Below are 22,024 nucleotides of genomic sequence, written 5' to 3'. Positions count from 1 at the left end.
CTGCAAGTCCCATTGATTATTTCTACCTTTTCTTCAATGAGAATCAGTTTCCACCATAGCTCGACACACTAATAACTACGCTCGCCGGCATTTGAAAAACGAAGGTAGATTTGACCCAAAATGGTCGGATACACATTCCTTCGTCGCGACATCGGATATAAAATATTCTAGGCTTAAGCCTGAACTGTTGAAATATTCTTGTGAAAACTTTGAAAATTCAGTTTGTTTCATTTGGGAGTTAATGTTGAATCATTTCATGTACAGGAATTCAATGAATTATAAATTACATTGTCAAAATATTTTGAAATTTTTCTGTTCTGTTTGTATACAGCTGATTTCGTGGTTATGTGTTGTTGGTTTTATAAAGAAAATAGCACAGAATTAAAATTTAAGAAATTCTGAACATAATTGTAACTTACTAAAAATGTCTAAAACAACTATTTCACTTTCAAAATTAGGTTTAGAAAAATTAATCAAAACAAAGCTTAATTTCTGAAAAACCGCCATTGAGATGGTGTATGTATATTTCAGTCAGCGCAATAATGTTGCATTGCAACAATGTATCTTTGCACTATTGGCACAGAGTGCTGAAGTGTTATAACCTGCATGTGGCAAAGGGTTAAGACCTTTTGATCTATGACGAGCATTTGATTCTACTTTATTAGGGTCTTGAGAAGAAGATTTTTGAAATTCAGTCTATTTGACCTTTTTAGCCCTGCCCATCAGCCCCTGTGGGTCAGTCAGGTCCAATATGTACATACCATCAAACTGTCATCTCATGCTTATAACGTTAACCAAGTTAGAATGAATTCCAATAGAAATCCAACAAATGATTGTCAAAAACGTGATTTCCCTATATAAACTATAGTAAAGTTTACCCCCTCCCCTGGGGCAAAGGTGAGATCCCAGGGTCATGAAATTCACAATTTTGGTAAAGCACATTAAGACCATCCATCTATGAAGGGCATTTGATTCCACCATATCTGAGAGTAAAGAAGAAGATTTTTGAAGTTTTAGTTAATTTGACCCCTTTTTGCACCGCCCCTCAGGCCCCTGGGGGATGGGGACCATATCATTCACAATTTTGGTTGACCTTTAGCCATAGAAGGTTCCTGAAAAATTTCATTGAATTTGGTTCAATGGTTTTGGACTAAAGGCGATTAGAATAGATCACTTGAGACTTCGTCTCAGGTGACTTAACAAGCCTATACTAGATGTTACGTACTACTAGATGTAATGAAGTTTAAATGTTTGTTAGTCCTAAGATTATGCAAGGAAAAATAATTCAAATATCAAACATGCGATTTTCCATAATAACAGGTGAAGTCTATATAACTGAAACTGAATAAATTTTTTCTAAGGTACTCGATCCTCCATGTCATACATATATATATATCAACCCTAAGATTAAAGCTTTTTCTGCACACCCTCAAGGTAGATCAGTCACTTTATATGTAAATGTTTCCAACTTTTACATGCCTTCCTTTTCTGTGATACAGTATTAAAAACATCACTATTGGCATCGTTACCAAATGCAATCTCATTGTAGCTAACATAATGCTGGTTACTTTTTCACACATGATCAATACCTAAGGGTGAAGAACTATCCTCAGATCACACTTATAAATTGAATCACTTCCTCTATATTCCAATATAAACCAAGGAGCTCAAGTTAACAGGTTTTACTGTACATACATATGTAAAAACAGCATGGCTCTCATAATATCTTAATCTTAATCACGAAAAACACTATGTGACTAGAAGTAATGATCTTACAGATGGGTTAATGTTTTCCCTCAGTGTCCTGATGACAGTCTCTGTTCGGTCATCATGTAACTCAAACCGAACTGGAGGTTGACATTCAATACCCATCTGAGGACAGCACTGGAGCATCTGTTTGATGTAGTTTGATGCTTTAGTCCCATCTCGCTTGGTGTATAGCACAACCCAGTTCTTAAGAGGCACAGCTGTTATCACATGTTGTCTAGTAGCATCGCGACCCCAGTCAGCATTAGGACCAGCTGAACCCGTGTAATTTCCATATATTATCTTTTCTGGCGGAAGCTGTCTACCGTCCATCTGAATAAATAAAAACATTTTAGAGAATCTCACTCATGACATTTGGTTTTCATGCTGAGAATTATGTCATCATGTAAATGCAATTCTACTGATATGCTGTAGCAGATATTTAAATTAAGGCAATAGTATTCCTAAAGTCTTCACAACAAATACATTTATTTTCTCCATTTATTTCAAAATAAATACTCACGCTCAGAGTGTCATCCATCAGCTCCAATCCCCAGTTTGACAGTTCCTTTTTAGCATCTGGATTTCTATTCACACTGTTGATGAATTTCTTCATTGTCAGGTTTCTCTGGTTTGGTGTGACTCGAGTGTGACATGCAAGGTCCTTTACAAATTGATTGAAAACAAATATGCCCAACTTTTAAAACATCAGATACAGCTTAAAATCAAACAATAAATCAATACTGTCCAAACAATGCTAGAAAGGGGCTGCTATAAATAGGTCACTCTAAATCTAGCTGTCTGGTATGAGAAAGAATTTTACAGATGACATACAAATTAGAAGCATGGAATATTATCTTTTAATACAATGTATTCCCCATGCTGAGCTGCAGTTACATAGGGTAATATAACTCCATAGATAACAGTGAAATGTACAACCTATTTCTGATAAATATTAATACATCTCATCAAATTTGACAAACATGTAAAAATACATAATTACCTTCATTACTTTGAAGTCATTTCGGAGTTCATCTGTCAGACCTGTGCCATAGCATAACTCGGGAATCAGACAAATAGCTTCACTTTTTGCTTCTTTGCCCTGATATACATAACAATCAAAATATTATTGTGCCATTCAGACATCAGCAAAATAGTAAACAAGAGGCCCATGGGCCTTAACAGTCATATGACTCTAAAGACCCTTATACTCTTGTAGTTGACATACTCTGAGCAAGTATAGGGATACTGTTAGCCATGGCGGCCATCTTGGATTTCAGACCTACCCAAAAAATAACATTTGATCAGGACCATCTCAGTCCGATACATCAAGAACTTTGATTTGTAAAAATTTGAATCATATACAGGTTCGTTAGTAGCATTTTAGTGAGAAAATTTGAGACCAAACAAAAAGTTAGTGTTAGCGAGAAAATTGAATCAACAAAGTTTGAATCATGGAGGTTTGACTGTAAGCATGATACATATTACTTAATACAGATACTGACAGTGTGAGAAGTGATAAGTACAAACTCATTGTTATACTCGCCCATTGTGATAGATTAATATGGAGACACATACCCCTGGTAAAGTTTTCCTTTTCGGTCTGTGAAGTAGAAGAGGTTGTTCATGGTCTAAAATGTTCTTGTTGTACGCCTTCCTGTAAAGAAAAAAAAAAATTCTGATAAAGGATTATTACACAAACTTAGGTCAAAATGCTATTATTGCTTTTATAATGCAAGTAAAAGTCTATTAATTAGAGGATAAAAATTCGTTTCATGTATTTTTTTTGTTTTTATTTTTTGTCCACATTTAACTGAAATTGGGTTATCTTTTATCTATAACATATGGTTCAAATAACAAAAGAAATAAGACATGTAATTGTACTTTTTCATAATTTTCCTGCAGTAAATATTTCATTTTCAAGGGATCTGAAAAGAATTACATTTTTACAGCAAGTATGAATTAAAGTACTTTTCAAACACTTGTGAGCAAATTCCAGCACTGACTCTAAATTCAAGCAGTTTTCCAGCACTGATCCCAACTTCTATTACTTTTCATCATCTGTATGAATCGTGCCACATGGGGGAGGAGAGTGGCAAAAGAATGTTTTATTAATGCTTCATGATGTTTTTTTTATGGGCGGGATGGCAAAGCATTTATTTAAAAGTTTTAAGAGTATTTTGTGTTCAGTTATAAATTTAAGATGGCCATTTATGTTGAGTAAGCAAATTACGAACAAAAGGGAACCGACACATGTCCTCTCCCTTGATTATTTAAAGAAACATGGGGTGATCGAGAGCAGATAATCCAATTCCTCGATTATTATTTGAAGGTCTCACACAACTAATTATATTACCACTGACTTTGTTCATGTGAAACAGCAGCCGATTGGCTGAATTAGTTGTGGGAGACCCAACCTTCCGTTATCTTACTTGTAGTACTCTATAAATGTTGTTGATTCTCCTGTACTGGCACAAGTAAATGTGTGCTGTGGATTTTTATCCCAAAGGATGTCATCAACTCGATACGTTTTATTGTTGTATCGGGTGAGGATAATTGTCCCTATCAAGGTGCGATTGCAAACATCATGGAAGCTCTGTGGGTTCCTTTGAAGAATGCTGTGCCTGCAACATGATTTGTAACTATTAGTTTTTTTTCTTCATTCAACTTTATACAAACTTCTACAAAAAAATAAAAATATTATAAATATCATTAATTCATTGATCTTCTCCACATCCCTCACTAACCACAACTCTGAATACTGAATTCTTAATAGAGCCTTTAGATGAATCACATATGCCTGTGCTAATTCTTAATACAGCCTTTAGATGAATCACATAAGTCTGTGCTGTAACACAAAAAGACACAATTAGCCAATTACACCATTTTCCCCCGTGCTAGGTATAGGTTTTCGGATACTTACAACATTTGGAGGACTGTTTCGGTCCGAAGCACTCTATGACTAGCGTCAGCAAGTAACATTAATCCACCTTCGTTTTCACACACAGAGGTGATGTAGCCTGGCCATACCTCCAACCTATCATTTATGACAGTGTATTTACTTATTATCGATCATGTTCATGTTTCCTTAAGAATTTAATCAAATTCACAAATAATGGTAAAAACATTCAATAAGTGTTTGGTTTATTTGTTTTTATACCATTTAAAAGTTATCTTAATATGAACCATTTCATATTAATATGAGTTAACATTAAAAATACAGACACAAGATTTGGAAAAAATCAGCGATGAAAAAGTATAATATGCTGTATAGATGATTCTTTTTTATACAATTCACAGTTAGAAATGAAATGCAAAAATGGCCTGAAAAAACATAGAAGAAACAAGACATTGTTCCCTTACTTGTGTTGTGGGACTGCTGACGGCGTCTTTGGGTTATAGAAATATCTACCAACTTCAACCATCTCCAGAATTCTCATTATCCTGTTGTCAATAAAAACATGAATGACAACTAATAACTATTAATACAATATAACAAGAGACCGATGTGCATTAAAGGTCATCTGAATTCTATTCATAGTGTAGAGAAAACAATACAAGTATTATGCATAATCATATCTCTCTCCTGTCCCGCTTCGTCTCATAACAAGTGTTTTGATATAATTTGGAAGATTTGATTTCCAGTGACTTGAATTTGAGGTCAATGCCCCAGCATGCTGCAGACACAATATCAGGTCTCTGGGCCTCTTGCGTAAAGAGAAGAAGTTTAAAGATTTTAGCTAATTTTAACAGTGACCTTGAATGAAATGGGCCTTTTAGTTACTGAAGAGTTGTTAAAAGGAAAAAGTTGACGCCAGACAGATAGCTTGACGGACAGACGGACCACGGATGCAGGGCGTTTTGAATAGCCCATCATCACATTGTTAACAAACTTCAATTGTCAAAATTCAAGATGGCCACCTGTCAGCTAAGTTGTTTTCTTATCTTTCCCAAAATAAAATATGCACAACTAGTGATCACAGGGAACCAACAGATGGAATTTCAGATTCTTCAAGTTCTTTCTCAAAAATAGCAATAATAAACATCAAATGTCAAAATCCAACATGATAGCCTGACAACAATGCTGCCCTTTGATTTGTCCCCCAAATAAAATATACTTAACTAGGGACCAAGGGGACATACATGTTAAATTCAGAAAGATCCCTTTAGTACTTTCTGAGAAATAGCAGTAACAAACTTCAAATGTCAAAATTGAAGATGGCTGCTTGTCAGCAATGTTGTTTTCCAATAGATCCCAAAATGGAATTTGCACAGCTAGGGACCAAGGGAAACATACATACAAAATTTCAGAAAAATCTCTTTAGTACTTTCTAAGAAGCTGCAAACTTCCATTGTCAAAATCCAAGATGGCCACCTTTCAGCCATGTTGCTTTTAACTGGTTCCAAAATGGATAAAGCACATCAAGCGACCACAGGGAACATACATATTAAATTTCAGAAAGATCTCGTAAGTACTTTCTGAAAAATAGCAGTAACAAACTTTAAATGTCACAATATGATATGGTTGCCTGTTAGCCATGTTTTTTCCCTGGTTGGTCCTGAAATAGAGCTTGCACAGGGGACTAAGGGGAATATACATAATAAATTTCAGAAAGACTCTTCCATTACTTTTAGAGAAATAGCAATGACGAACAAACTTCAATTGACAAATTCCAAGATTGCCGTCTATCAGCCATGTTGCATTCAGTTCCGTAATTGAATAGGCATAACTAGGGACCAAAGGAAACATACATATGAAATTTCAGAAAGATCCCTGGAGTACTTTTGAGAAATAGTGATAACAAGAATTGTGTAAGGAGGGATGGACAGACAGACATACCACAGATATAGGGCAATTTGAATAGCCCACCATCTGAAGACGGTGGTCTAAAAGTCCCCTCCATATTGAAACTCATACTTATAGCCTTACTTCCTGAAGATGATGTTGTAGAGTGGTACACAGGCCTCTGGAGCTACCACCTTGGTCTGTCTGATTGTGATTGTGATGTCTACATTGTCCGTGAGGCGTTTGGAATGTGCCACTGTCTCCTACAACACGAAATTACCTCATTAACAGTGACGTTTTGTTGTTTCATGTTTAAAATAAATTGTTTTATATACCCCTGCTACCATTATCATTTAATTGTTTAAGTGATTAAATCTAATAATAACTGTTTGCAGACACTTTTAAAATTATTTCGTTGTTAAATAGGACCTCTGAACCATTTACCCTGACAATTGTAATCATTTGTAGGTTTTCGTGCTATGATACTTTGTACAAGTATGAACTAAATTGGTTGAAAGTATCCACCAATACCTTTTACACCAGCTAATACATGCACAGGTAAATTGATTACATAGAGGATATCTAACAGTGTCTTCAGTAATACCAAATATATTTCACGAGTGGGGCTAATATTTTGATATTTTTCACGCGTGCGCAGCACGCGTGAAAATATCAAAATATTAGCCACACGAGTGAAATATATTTGGTTTTACTGAAGACACTGTTAGATATTCTGTTTATTACATTTTTTATCAACGAAAACCCTACCCCGTATGCTAACTAGGACTACAGCGATAATTTGTAAACAAAAAAAGTAGTTTCTCCTGTCCAGGTGCTGACATATATGTCGGGCTTTCTGATTGGTCAATTATTTTGGTATTTTCTAATCATTAATTTGATTGGTCAAATCAGCAAAAGTGATATTTTTCACTAGTGAAAAATATGATATTATTCACTAGTGAAAAATATCACTTTTATAGAATGAATGATTTTTGATATTTCACTGATAACAAGAGATCCCAGAGGGTTCTTGTCGCCCACCATTGAATGATCTTTATAGGTTCCATGTCAGATTGATCTTTTCTCTACTTTTCCCTTCTTCTAAGTCTTACTAATCTGTGTAAATTCAGAAACAGCCCTCTAGATCTAGTACTTTTCAAACAAGGGGAACCTATATATAAAATTTAAGATTTAGCGATAATGGCTGTCTGTCGGCCATGTTGTTTTCCGATTGGTCCCAAAATGCAATACCAGGGACCAAGGGGAACCTACATATGAAATTTGAGAAAGATCCCTTCAGTACCTTCTGTACAATAGCGATAACAAACTTCAATTTTCAAAATACAAGATGGCTGCCTGTCAGCAAGGTTGTTTTCTGACTGGTCTCAAAATCCAATATGTATAACTAGACACAGAGGGCAACCTACAAATGAAATTCAGAAAGATCCTTTCAGCAATTTCTGATAAATAGCGATAACAATCTTCAATTGTCAAAATCCAAGATGGCTGCCTGTCGGCCATGTTGTTTTTCGATTGGTCTCAAAATGCAATATGCATAACTACGCACAGAGGGGAACCTGCATATGAAATTTCAGAAAGATCCCTTCAGTACTTTCTGAGAAATAGCGATAACAAACTTCAATTGTCAAAATCCAAGATGACTGCCTGTCGGCCATGTTGTTTTCCGAATAGTCTCAAAATGCAATATGCATAACTAGGCACAGAGGGAAACCTACATATGAAATTTGAGAAAGATCCCTTCATAAGTATCTGAGAAATAGCGATAACAAACTTCAATTGTCAAAATCCAAGATGGCTGCCTGTCGGCCATGTTGTTTTCCAATTGGTCTCAAAACGCAATATGCATAACTAGGCACCAAGAGGAACCTTTATATGAAATTTCAGAAAGATCCCTTCATAAGTTTCTGAGAAATAGCGATAACAAACTTCAATTGTCAAAATCCAAGATGGCTGCCTGTCGGCCATGTTAATTTCCGATTGGTCTCAAAATGCAATATGCATAACTAGGCACCAAGGGGAATCTACATATGAAATTTGAGAAAGATCCCTTCAGTACTTTCTCAGAAATAGCGATAACAAACTTCAATTGTCAAAATCCAAGATGGCTGCCTGTCGGCCATGTTGTTTTCCGATTGGTCTCAAAATGCAATATGCATAACAAGGCACCAAGGGGAACCTACATATGAAATTTGAGAAAGATCCCTTCAGTACTTTCTCAGAAATAGCGATAACAAACTTCAATTATCAAAATCCAAGATGGCTGCCTGTCGGCCATGTTGTTTTCCGATTGGTCTTAAAATGCAATATGCATAACTAGGCACCAAGGGGAGTCTACATATGAAATTTGAGAAAGATCCCTTCAGTACTTTCTCAGAAATAGCGATAACAAACTTCAATTATCAAAATCCAAGATGGCTGCCTGTCGGCCATGTTGTTTTCTGATTGGTCTCAAATTGCAATATGCATAACTAGGCACCAAGGGGAACCTACATATGAAATTTGAGAAAGATCCCTTCAGTACTTTCTGAGGATTAGCGATAACAAGAATTGTTTACGGACGGACGGACGGAGGGACGGACCACGGACGCAGGGCGATTTGAATAGCCCACCATCATCAGATGGTGGGCTAAAAATGTAATAAAGTATATTCCTCTTTACTATTACTAATCGTAACAATTGTTACTCCTTTGATTCTACATCCTGAAAACAAAAACATAACTATCATACCTGACTTGGCAGTTTGATTGGCAGATAGAGAATGCTACCATCAAAAGCCTTTGTACTTCCTATGATATCCCTCAGCTCACTCATCATTTTGAATCTCATATTCTTGGAATCCACTTGTGGACTGAAATCTACATGATACTGGTACACCCCAGGGTTGAGACACCGTAGCCTGATATAATTTGCAGACAAAGGCAAGCTACAAAACAAAATAATGAGGTAATAATTTTGAAATTAAATACATTTAGAAATGCATATTTCTAACAAGGGCACATTACACATGGGACTAAAATGACATCCTTATAAATCATTTATGAATCAAAATGACACATGGAAACTGCCATTGTTAGCACTGAGAAAATCAAAATCAGTTTGCAGGAAGCTGTCGCGCAAACAATCCACAAACAATACAGTCATACATACTGATCAATGCGGTTGGTGCAACTACATTGTACACCAGCAAGGGTGTGTATTGTTTGAATTAAGGCAAACAATACATTATCTTGTCGCCATCAACAATAGTGACATATTTACTCAGGACTGAACGATGATCAATCATAGGTATGAGTGGACTCATTCGCCCATAAGGAAGCTATAGTTTGAGCTGAATACGATCATCGAAGTTAATATTTTGAAATTTGTAGTCTACTCTCTGCATCAGATAATACCCACAATTTGTCATAGGGAGTTATTTTTTATCCCATCTTCCAAATCCTGCCAATAACTCCGATAATGAGCATAAACAGCTATTTCTTTGCTGCGAAACACTTCAGTTCTATATATTTGCTGTGAGTTCTATACATTTTTTTTATTATCTTCCAACATATGATCCGTCTAAAATGATATCAGGTCCATGTATTTTCTTTCTTACCTTTTTACATATGGCTTTAAAATTAAATTAATACACAAAATTTGTGCTTATATTGCTGCTACAGAATACACAACTTTGCATCGACTTACCTCACTTTAACCCATTAGTTGTACAAAGTCCAGGATTGCTCATCTTGGATGTTATAATTACCCTTTACACTTTTAATAAACTTTATGTTTGCTATTCTGGGGAGTTATTTGCCTTTATTCATACACAATAGAGTATAATTCATCTTGTAGGGGTAATTCATTAAACAGCATATCCAATAAAGAAAAGATATATTTATTCAGAAATGAAAGTACTGTAAGAACTGTAAACAAACATTATTATTTAATGCAAAAACAGTAACCTTTTTTAGTTTAAAGTTGACAAATTGGCTGATATAGATTAAGGACTTATTGCAATGTGAAACATTATGATTGTATACATGTTTCTGTAAGGTCCTAAATGAAACTAGAAGTAAGCTGCCCTATCGTTTCAAAAGCACTTACGGCTTTCCCACAGAGCCAGGTCTGTGAACAACCTCCTCACGATCCAATGACATGCTTCCAAATCTGCTGGTGAGTGGCGCTTTTTCACCAGACACTGCAGAGGTCTGGCCCATACCTGCCACTGGGGCAGGAGCCTTGACTGTTGCCTGTTGGGGTGGCATTGTAGGAGGAGACTGATGGACATTGGCTGGTTGCGGCTTCTGTGGGGGCGACTGTTGTACAGACTGGACATGGCCAGGTTGTCGTCCACCATTGGCTGCAGCTGAAGCCATCATTCCACCTCTTCCAGACCTTCATATATAAATTTCACTGAGATAGAAATAGGCTTTTTATACATTGAACTTATCTTTTGAATATGAAAAAAACTCCCTTTTCTGTACATAAAATTGTTTAGTAAAATTGAAACTTACGTGAGTCTAAATAGAGCTTCTACTCCTCTTGGTTGAACATTTGCTTCTGATGGGGTTGCTCCTGCTGGTGTCCCTGCTGTTGTAGAGAAACAAAAACAATTTCACAAAAATCAGCAAAAGTATTGAAGAACCTTAAGTTGAAATTATTATGTAAAATCCTTTAACTATAATAAAATATGGGTCAATATAGGGTTTAGTATCTATGTTAGCCTGCAATATAGATGTAACACTGACATCCAACAAATAAAATAATATTATTATAATTTAATTAATTTAATTATTATTAAATAAGTATTATATTGTAACAGTAAGAGCAAATTACATAAACTCAAAAACTTTCATTTTATTAATAAAATTTAATAACTTGAGCAAATAGGCCCAGAGGACCCACGTCGTGGATCTGGTTGGATTTGACCAAACATCAAAATAATATTCATATTCAATTTGTTAATAGCTTGATTTGTTGATGTCAAACAATGCTATATATATGGTTATCGGGTGGGGATCTCAATTGTTTTTTCAAGTAGGAAATTGGGGAAAATCACACCTTTTCTCCATTGGGAATGGGTCCGTTTACCAGACGTAAATGGATGGGTGATAAAGCCCTGACAGGTTTCACAAAATTAACCATCAGGTAACAAAATCTGATTATAATTGATCGTAAGAGTTCATCACATTATTCCATTTAATCAATTACAATAATCTCATACAAAACCCATGATATGAGCTAAACCATTACCCCCCTTCTCACTGGATCAACAACAAGTACATGTGCTTCAGAACACAGGTTAGCTAGTCTGTTTCTTTCTTCTATATATCAATGTTAATATCTGAATTCATGGTCATACAATACACACATAACTACAAGCTGTAACAGGAATGACTTGTAGAAAATGTTACCCCCCTCCTTGCTAGGTCAGCACTGTCTGTTGCTGCGTTGATGACAGGTTATCTATATAGTCTGTTTCATTATCTGAATACATTGGTGCAAAATAATACTGAAATGATACAAGATGTAACAGGCTGGCGGGACATGTTACCCCCTCCTTGCTAGATTAGCTGCAGGTATTAACTAACATTAACATAGCAGTTTTTCGACCAGCAAGTTTGGGTTAGAAATACAATTGCATTTTAACCCATACTTTGAGTGCACTAATTCACAGGCATGGTTATAACTTGTCAAATGCACAAAATTCTACTTATAATGGTTTTGCTGGGGAAGTTGTAGAAGTTTTGATGCCCAGTATGGCTATAGGTCCCTGGCTGTCGCAAAAAAAACAGGTGTTGATTTCAGTCAGTTAGTCAGGTACCCGTTATGTTCGCTCAGGCGTACAGAAGTAGTTTGGGGTATATTTTAACCATTCTGGACACAAAATCAGTTCAGTATTAAGAACTCAGAGGGATCAATTCTATTCTTTGTCATTGTGTCCGTATCAAAAGGTGATGGGTTTCAAGAAGGGTCAGTTTTGGGAATTTGCAATGTGTCATGATAATAATGCATTCCAAGTTTCAAAGAAATCGGTCAAAAAGTGTATGGCTAAAATCTCTGGACAATAATCAAATACTAAATTGACAATAACTTTTGTAAAGATAATTGAATCAAAATTTGTGCCAGGCAAACAACATTATTTCATAGTTATAAAGCCAACCAGGTTTCAAAGAAATTGGTCGAAAATAGGATATTGACAGATTTGTTCCCAAACAACATGTCACATGTGATTCTGAATTCATTACACCATACCTGAAGGTTGTGCTTTAGGGGGCAGGATTCCTCTTCCTGCAGCTGATGCCAGAAGTCCCAATGCACCTCTACCTCTGGCAATAGGCATGGCAGGTGGTGGCGGACTTGCTACAGATTGCTCATGCTGTTGTGGCTGGGTCTGTTGTATACCAGACTGGGACTGCTGTTGTATGATCAAAAAACATTTCACTGATTCAGTAATATTAAAACTTAAATACATTAACAAGTAAAAATGTAGCATTTAGTTGTTTTTCTGGGGTTTTTTAACACAAATATAGCCAACTGAAGACTTTGACTTGGCCACTGGAATACTGTATTAGTGTTATATATCTGACGTAGTTGCCATGCATCCTACATCAGGTACACCTTACATTAAATGATGAACATGATAAAAACTCTCCAAATGATTAATAACAGATAACTGATTATGAAATGACAAATTCCTATAGCTAACACTAGTAAATATGAATATTGTCTTTCACACAGGGGTTTTAAATATGAATATTGTCTTTCACACAGGGGTTTTCATGACTTTTTCTTGGAGCTTTTTGGGGCTGTAATTGGACTAAATTTCCAACTGAAATCATTTCATATTTAACCCAAATTTACAAAATATACAGTTAATTCCTGAAACAAGGGCCCAATGGGCCCGAATTGCCCACCTGCTATCCACTGATCCTTATTATATATAAACATACAGAGACCAGATAGACATAAGATCTCAGGGTCTCACAATTGTTTGAAAAGGTATCTTTTAAATATTTTGGCCAACTCAACTCTTTCAAACTTAAATAATGGTCAAGGTCATTCATTTGAAAAAACTTCCTAGCCTTCATCCAAGCATGCTATAAGCCAAATATTATGTCTCTGCATCTTTTGGTTAAGTAATAGAAGATAAAGGTCATTCATCTGAAAATTTTGGAGAAATACTTATTTTGCCACTGCCATGGTGCCTACCTCCATTGAAAATGTTTCTTCCCTATGGAACTAATACTTCCCCCAACAGTTGGCTTATACACTATGAATATTAACTTCTTGGGACTCTTGGTTATTGAGAAGAAATCTTTGAAATATTTTGATCTATTTGACCTCTGTGGCTTTGAATGTAGCTCAAGGTCATTCATTTGAACAAACTGTGAAGGTTAAGTAATTAGGTATTCCATGGAGTGATCAAAGATGGACAACGTCAGACTGGAGAATGCTTCTAAGCACAGGATGTGACGAACTCTTAGAAAGTAGAAGGATCGGAGTGTATGAACAGTAGTGTTTTACTTGCGCCGTCAGGGCCACTGAAACCCCTTGCATGTATAAACGATAAACATTATATCATACTTGGTGTTCACAATCTATTTCGCTGCTTTACATTTTCCAACCTTTTGTTAAAAAAGTTTAATAATTATGTCACGTGAAACATTGTTTATACACATTTGTTACGGAAAGGACGTTGGTAAGTTGCATAACTTTTGTCCAATCCATTTGCCATTATGCAATAAAATTGATTTAAACTAAACTAAACTGTGTAGTCCTTTACCCCAGCATGCTACAGACCCATTATCAAGTCCCTGGGCCTATTTGTTATTGTGAAGCTGTCGCTTAAAGATTTTAGCCTATTTGACCCCTGACCTTGAATGAAGGTCAACTTCATTCATTTGAACAAACTTGGTAGCCCTTCATCCCAGCATGCTACATGCCTAATATTAGGTTTCTAGGCCTCTTGGTTATTGATTAGAAGTTGTTTAAATGGAAAAGGTGACACTGGGCGGACGGATGACGGATGCCTTTCCACTGCGTAAGCTCACTTGCCCATGGCCAGTGGTTTTTGAATATATTTCAATCAAAAAGCATCAAATGCACGAAACCAAAACTATTTTTCAGTGCTGGATTATCAGGATATTGGTTAAAGAACCATAGCTTGTTCATTTCTTTAACTAACAGATAACTAATAATTACTAATTCATAACATTATCTAATTTTAAGGCAGTGCTTTTGACTCTGCTGGTTTAAGATTAAAACAATAAAATAAGTCCACAATAATACCTTCGTGTCTTTACATATAAATTTATCAATGACAAATTTTAACATTGCTTCCTATTATTTGTTTTGATAATACACTTGTTAAAAACTTTATCCATAATTTTACAATGTATACTAACTAAACCAACCATTGTAGGAGCCTGCCTCTCCTCTGTTCCTCCAGGCTTACGTGCAGGTGCATTTAGGGCTTGAAGAAGGGCAGCACCGCGTCCTCCTCGCCCATATCCTCCAGACGCCATCTTTTTCAGATCAAACTTCTACATTAACATAACTTCTGAAAAGAGAGAAATGAACAATACCTATAGCTTCAGATGAAAATTTTCTAATGGATCGAAAAAAGATAGAAAAATTACTAAGATACAGCCAAACTTTTGCCAAAAGCTCCATTTTTTTTTACATAGGTACTACTTAATAGTCTGCAGCTCTAGCTCGAGTGCATTTGGCAATTCGTACCAGCCCAAGGCCATTAGCAATCACAGCTACCGAGCCACCCTGTTTGCAGTATTGCATGGTTACCAGTTTTTTTTACTCCCAATTTCACAGCAGACTTTCAGCTGTTTCCCCTAGGCAATAAATGCAGTTTTTTCCCTAAATTTTAAGTGGTATTTTTCCAATTATAAATACCAGCTTTTCAGTTATGTATTTTCCTACTTTTCTTCAATAAAAAGTACAAAAAATCCACCACAGTATATGAAGGTGTAACACTTTTAACAAATGAAAAATAAAATAACAGGAAACAGACAATTTTTATATATTTTTCCTGTGTTTTAAACTGAAATGTCAGAATGGTGGACGAAGAGGTAGATCTAAAGATAGTTCTAACCATTTCGCCTCTTTTTTAAACTTTAGATTTATAAAATACAAATCTTGTAAAACAGTTAACTTACTGTTAAACTTGATAGGTATGTACTTTTTAAGACATTAGGAAAGATAGTTTGTTGTAAAATCATTTGCGTTTATAGAGGATTTGCAGTCATGAGTGCATATAGAAAAGAAAGAAAAAAGCTGGAAGGGGGGACTCTGGGACCTCCCCCAGCCGGGTTACAAGGGACAGAAGTGAACATCGAAATTTTACAAAAAGCAGAAAATAATCATGTCTGAATTTCGTTACTGCAAGTCAAACCAATATGGATGGCTGGACTAAAATTTAAAGAACAATAATAGAAATAGGGGAAAAAAAACATGGGTGAACACTGCATAAAAAAATAATTTACAGAAAATCATTTCATGATAACAGAGACATATATACAGAGAGATAAGTAACATCACTATTTCCCCGTACACGTAGTGGCTCCCTTTATTCGTGACCACTCAAGCATATCCCTTATCGAGAGCGTCCTGTCTCCTATCAAACACACGCGAGCGCAGGTAAATCAGGCTTTGCGCATGTGTGTATCGATGTATTGGAACTTATTCGACATGTTCTGGTTAATCCGCCATTACGTCAGACCAAAACATCGTCATTTTAAATACACACAGAAAGCACATCGTTTTATTTTGGCCACTACAAAAGTTACCACATTAACCAAAAACTATCAAACTTATGGGATAGAGTCTTATTGATCATGCACATTGTTGTCATTTATCCGTATTTTCGAAAATCCATTGGGTCCTATTCGACATGTCCAAGTTTGTAATTAAGCCGCCATTACGTCCGACCAAAACATCGTCAATTTTAAACCCACACAAAAAGCACATCGTCTTATTTAGGCCACTACAAAAGTTACCACATTAACCAAAAACTATCATACTTATGGGATATAGTCTTATTGATCATGCACATTGTTGTCATTTATCCGTATTTTCGAAAATCCATTGGGTCCTATTTGACATGTCCAAGTTTATAATTAGCCGCCATTACGTCAGACCAAAACATCGTCAATTTTAAACGCACACAAAAAGCACATCGTTTTATTTAGGCCACTACAAAAGTTACCACATTAACCAAAAACTATCAAACTTATAGGATATAGTCTTATTGATCATGCACATTGTTGCCATTTATCCGTATTTTCTAAAAACCATTGGGTCTTATCGACATGTCCAAGTTTTGTAATTAAGCAGCCATTACGTCCAACCAAAACATCGTCAATTTTAAACGCACACAAAAAGCACATTGTTTTATCTAGGCCACTACAAAAGTTACCACATTAACCAAAAACTATCATACTTATGGAATGTGGTCTTGATTATCATGCACATTGTTGTCATTTATCCATATTCTCGAAAACCCCATAGGGACTTTTCGAAAATTGGAGATTCCCGCCGATCTTTCCTGCATTGTGCTTGACATTCATACTCAAAATACAAACATTTGGACAGCAAATTGTGATATATTTCATATTGATGACACTTCTGTACTCTGATATTAATAAAATTAAAGCACATAATTGGATCTTGGTGATGATTTCAAATAGAAATTATCGATAATTATGTGTCTGGTTTTCAAGTTTTCTCCAATATGGCGTCTAGTGAAGACTGAATCGAGCGACCGCAGAGGATTGTGGGAAGGTCAGGGGCCACTATGTAAACACAAGGGCAAATAGAGAGCTGCCAATCTCTGTATATATGTCTCTGATGATAATTTATACATTTTTATGCTTCGTTTTTTTTTTTAATTTTTCTTTAATTATTTTGAAATCATTATTTCAGTGTACAATGGAATTGTCTTATAATTTCAACGTTTTGTTTACTTTTCCTTTGCAATTGGATAAAAGGAAAAATCAGAGACAAGCTCCATTCTACCAATTTCCGTAATTTCCCATATTCAAAAATGCTGTGTATTTTCCCCTATTGAAAATTAAAGATATTGGTGATTGCAAAAATGTAGTGGGCTAAAAATAGATAATATATTTCGGAAAAATATGTTACGAGAAACGCCTAGGAGACTTTAGTAAACACCTTCCTAAATTTGCCTTAATCTGTCAAAAGTTGCATTGACAGACACAGAGACGAGGCTATGGAAGTCATGTTTTATGCATATCATAATAGAACTCGCATATTTACGTCCATGTGAATTCAATCATAAAGTAATTGTAACATATATGCTCTAAATCTGATCATCCATGTGTTGACCAGTGGGCCGAGTGGTATCCAGTAGCCACATCATGGCACATGCATAACAAAGATGAACAGAATGTTTAGTCACCTGTCAGATGGCGAATATTTATCTTTGAACTGTTTGATTACATCACGTAAAATAAAAGTGTTCAGTCACCAATATATAGTACATATGGGATTAGGCCTACAGAACATTTATGAAATTCTCACCATTTCACAAACTTTGTTACAACTGCAGCAAATCAAAACCTCTACTCGCGCTAAGCCTCGTTTTCAATGTTTATTTGATGATGCCCGGATGTGGTTCATATAAACCTTTGAAGTATAAAACGAAACGAAACGAAATATATCAAATTTGATTAGCATAATTGTAATTTACATTCAATTATAAAGTAAAAGATTAATATTCACATCAGGAAAGCTTTGTTCCACATGGTAGAGGAGAAAATCTCTAAGTAGTTATAGAATATATAATTGTATTACCCTGGGACACTGGCCAAGGTGATAAAATAATATTATAGTATTAAATAATGTAATTGTCGGCATCGTTTACACGTGTCCATATGTATTCTAGGTATTGTTCTTTTTTATTTCAGGTCACTGTCTCCGTGTCGGTGTTTATGTTCAATAAACTGTGTTTCATTTGAAACGTGTTTAATTGTGCATAATAATAAGAAATACCCACATATTCATATTAAAATACTCGTGTGACATATATATCAATGTGCTGAACTAGACTATACAACAAGGACTTTGTGGAATACAAAATAGGTTCCCACTTAATGTATGCAACAGTAATTTCATAATGTGGGGAAACGTTTTATTTGTATACATATCTAGTAAGCTTACTAAGCAACTTCTATAATTTTGTTATTTTCATATTCGACTAATAACCACAGTTGTAACTATAGGGTAATTCTTCTTTGTTTGTTAATATTGTTTATGTCATGACCTTTCTCTAATTTAAGCTTAGGACCAAGGAGACCTTATGTCATAGCGTGGCATCCGGCGTCCAGCCGTCCGTCAACACTTACCTTGTGATCATGATAATTTGAGTAAATATCAACCAAGTTTGGTGGAAGTGCAGCCATATATATATTGACATTGATGAGTATCATTCGACTGTAACTTACAGAGGTATTGCCCTTTGTAATAATATTATTATTGACCTTGTGAACACGATAACTGGAGTAAATATCAACCAAGGTTGGTGGAACTGTGTAGATATATATATCGACAAAATCTCAGATGAGTTAAAAAGTGGGAATTATTCGACAGTTACAGCTAGTGTTATAGCCCATTGTAAATAATATTATCATTGGACCTTGTGAACACGATAGCTGAAGTAAAAATGTATGAACCAAGTTTGATTAAACTTTGTATACAGTAGTCCTAGACCCTTATTTCCGTTTCCGTTGGACTACACTATATATAGGGACCCTATATTGTAGTCCAACGGAAACGGAAATAAGGGTCGGGGAACCAGACTAAAACGCCTATTGACAATATCTCGGACGAGTTCGAAAATGGGAACTATTTCACTGAAAGTTACAGAGTTATTGCCATTTGTAATAATATTATTATTGGACCTTGTGAACACGATAACTAGAGTAAATATCAACCAATTTTTATGAAACTTCTTATGCTGCCCTAAATCGACAAGATATCGGACAAGTTCGAAAATGGAAATTATTCGACAGTAACTTACAGAGGTATTGCTCTTTGAAATAATATTATTATTGGACCTTGCTAATTGTGAACACGATTACTAGAGTAAATATCAACCATGTTTGATGAAACATTGTATGCTGCCATAAATCGACGAACTATAGGACGAGTTCGAAACTGGGAATTATTCGACAGTAACTTAGAGTGTTATTGCTCTTTTAATATTATTATGAACGATTTTTGGTTCACCTGGTCCCGAAAGGTAAATATTGTTAAAACGCTAATATCCTGAACAACTAAATATATTTTGATAAAACTTGGTCTGGATAATTATGTGGCAGTGTTACATGTTGCATTTATAAATGAAGGATGTGACACCATTGGGGCAGAAAAAAGGGGACCCAATAGGGGATATATAGCAAAAATAGATAAATAAATAAAACACAACTTTAAGATACTTTTTCTCTATCAAGAATGGCAGGATTTAGTCCACCTGTAGTTTGAACCATTGTTGGGAGAGGCAGTTCAAAAGTAGAAAAATATTTGGAATAAATTACAGTATTTTGCCATAATTACTGAAATATCCAGTTGAGCGATGCAGGTCATTTGGGCCTCTTGTTTTAACATGCCTCATTAATCGCAACCTTCATCCATGCTAACTTGATATACTAACTTCTTATATTAGGAAAATATCAACCATGATCCATCTCATGTAACGTATCATTTGATATACCAGCTTGTAGTATGTACGTACACGTCCCTGATCATATCACTCAAAAATTCGCATATCGATTCATTATTAGATTCAGAAGATGACAAATTACCAAAATAGTCGAATAAAAATCATGTTTATTGTCGACGCGGCCTGTAGTCGTGGTGTCAAATATGGTCTGTCACCCAGCTGACGAAGCATGCTTAATCCTTTGTCTTGGTGCGTGGCCTATTTTTTACACTGGGAATTCTTCGTCTGTGTTTGATGTTATATGTGTTAGTAATCATCGCCTGGTAGATCATTGCTCTACAGGAGAACGTTTTCTAGACCAGCGTCTGAGGTATCATTGTCCGGTTTTCTGTAGCCTTAATATATCCGTACCGAAAAAGTCATCACTTAAACGTAACCTTTGCCATGGCTGTATGACCAAGGTCATTACGAAACGTATAGAGAGAAACGTTATAATGTTGATTGGGATGATGTTTTAATACATAGTTATCTAGACGTCTCGGTCGACTTTACTTATCCACATCGCCATGGAATATATTCCTATAAAAATATTAATAATGCATTGCAGAGAACCACCATGAATGACAAGTGAAATTCGTAAAATGTCGCGAAAAAAAGAAAAAAAGATTATTTAGATTTAGAGATCAGGAACCGTGGAGGATTGGTGTAAAAGATAAAGGAACACACATGTAAGATTAATGTGTATTGTTTGTAAACTTTGGAGTTCTGGGTAATGATACACACGGAAAGTCTTGGTGGAAAACGGTAGGTATTGTCAGAGACTTGTATATCTGATATACAAGTCTCTGGTGTTGTGGACATACTCTGGTACCAACCTTACTCTGGCAATACCAACCTCATATTGGAGTCAAACCTGATATTATCCAATCCATAGGATGTAGATCTTTGAAGCAACATGTCGAGAACGGATTTGAACCTTTATTAAGTTAGGTTTCCCCTTCCTGCCCTAAGTTCATACTGGCTGTCCTCTAACAAATGATCTGTAGTATACTAATTGGCTTGTTCAGTTGATAGACACCCATTGCAAGATCTGCTAAACTCAATTTCCGTCATTTTAGGGAAATCAAGGAAGCTGGCCTCATGTAGACCTACCGTTACAACTAAGTATAACTGTAGACATACCGTTACAACTAAGTCTAACTGTAGACATACCGTTACAACTAAGTATAACTGTAGACATACCTTTACAACTACGTCTAACTGTAGACATACCGTTACAGCTAAGTACATACCGTTACAACTAAGTCTAACTGTAGACATACCGTTACGACTAAGTCCAACTGTAGACATACCGTTACAACTAAGTCTAACTGTAGACATACCGTTAAAACTAAGTCTAACTGTAGACATACCGTTACAACTAAGTCTAACTGTAGACATACCGTTACAACTACGTCTTACTGTAGACATAACGTTACAATTAAGTCTAACTGTAGACATACCATTACAACTAAGTATAACTGTAGACCTACCGTTAAAACTAAGTCTAACTGTAGACATACCGTTACAACTAAGTCTAACTGTAGATATACCGTTATAACTACGTCTAACTGTAGTCATACCGTTACAACTAAGTATAACTGTAGACGTACCGTTACAACTAAGTCTTACTGTAGACATACCGTTACAACTAAGTCTAACAGTAGACGTACCGTTACAACTAAGTATAACTGTAGACGTACCGTTACAACTAAGTCTAACTGTAGACATACCGTTACAACTAAGTCTAA

The 22,024-nt window shown here is 35.6% G+C and overlaps 1 protein-coding gene across 1 annotated transcript in view; it reads right to left on the bottom strand.

Annotated features, from left to right (window-relative positions):
- The window catches only part of LOC117323251 (piwi-like protein 1), a 32,391-nt gene extending 14,220 nt beyond the window's left edge, over window positions 1-18,171 (bottom strand). Inside the window, exons 1-14 of the mRNA XM_033878352.1 lie at window positions 18,095-18,171; window positions 14,953-15,098; window positions 12,791-12,953; window positions 11,050-11,125; window positions 10,640-10,930; window positions 9,281-9,476; window positions 6,677-6,795; window positions 5,110-5,190; window positions 4,670-4,783; window positions 4,179-4,370; window positions 3,325-3,403; window positions 2,750-2,848; window positions 2,270-2,410; window positions 1,777-2,079 (exon numbers count right to left, since the gene is read on the bottom strand). Coding sequence (XP_033734243.1) covers window positions 1,777-2,079; window positions 2,270-2,410; window positions 2,750-2,848; window positions 3,325-3,403; window positions 4,179-4,370; window positions 4,670-4,783; window positions 5,110-5,190; window positions 6,677-6,795; window positions 9,281-9,476; window positions 10,640-10,930; window positions 11,050-11,125; window positions 12,791-12,953; window positions 14,953-15,063 — 1,965 coding nt within the window. The 5' untranslated portion in view covers window positions 15,064-15,098; window positions 18,095-18,171. The remainder of the gene's footprint in view (window positions 1-1,776; window positions 2,080-2,269; window positions 2,411-2,749; window positions 2,849-3,324; window positions 3,404-4,178; window positions 4,371-4,669; window positions 4,784-5,109; window positions 5,191-6,676; window positions 6,796-9,280; window positions 9,477-10,639; window positions 10,931-11,049; window positions 11,126-12,790; window positions 12,954-14,952; window positions 15,099-18,094) is intronic.
- Window positions 18,172-22,024: the final 3,853 nt, after the last annotated feature.

Source organism: Pecten maximus, chromosome 1 (genome assembly GCF_902652985.1).
Source record: "Pecten maximus chromosome 1, xPecMax1.1, whole genome shotgun sequence".
Taxonomy (NCBI): Eukaryota; Metazoa; Mollusca; class Bivalvia; order Pectinida; family Pectinidae; genus Pecten; species Pecten maximus.
Note: the sequence above shows the minus strand (reverse complement) of the source record. Positions and strands in the feature narration are given on the sequence as shown.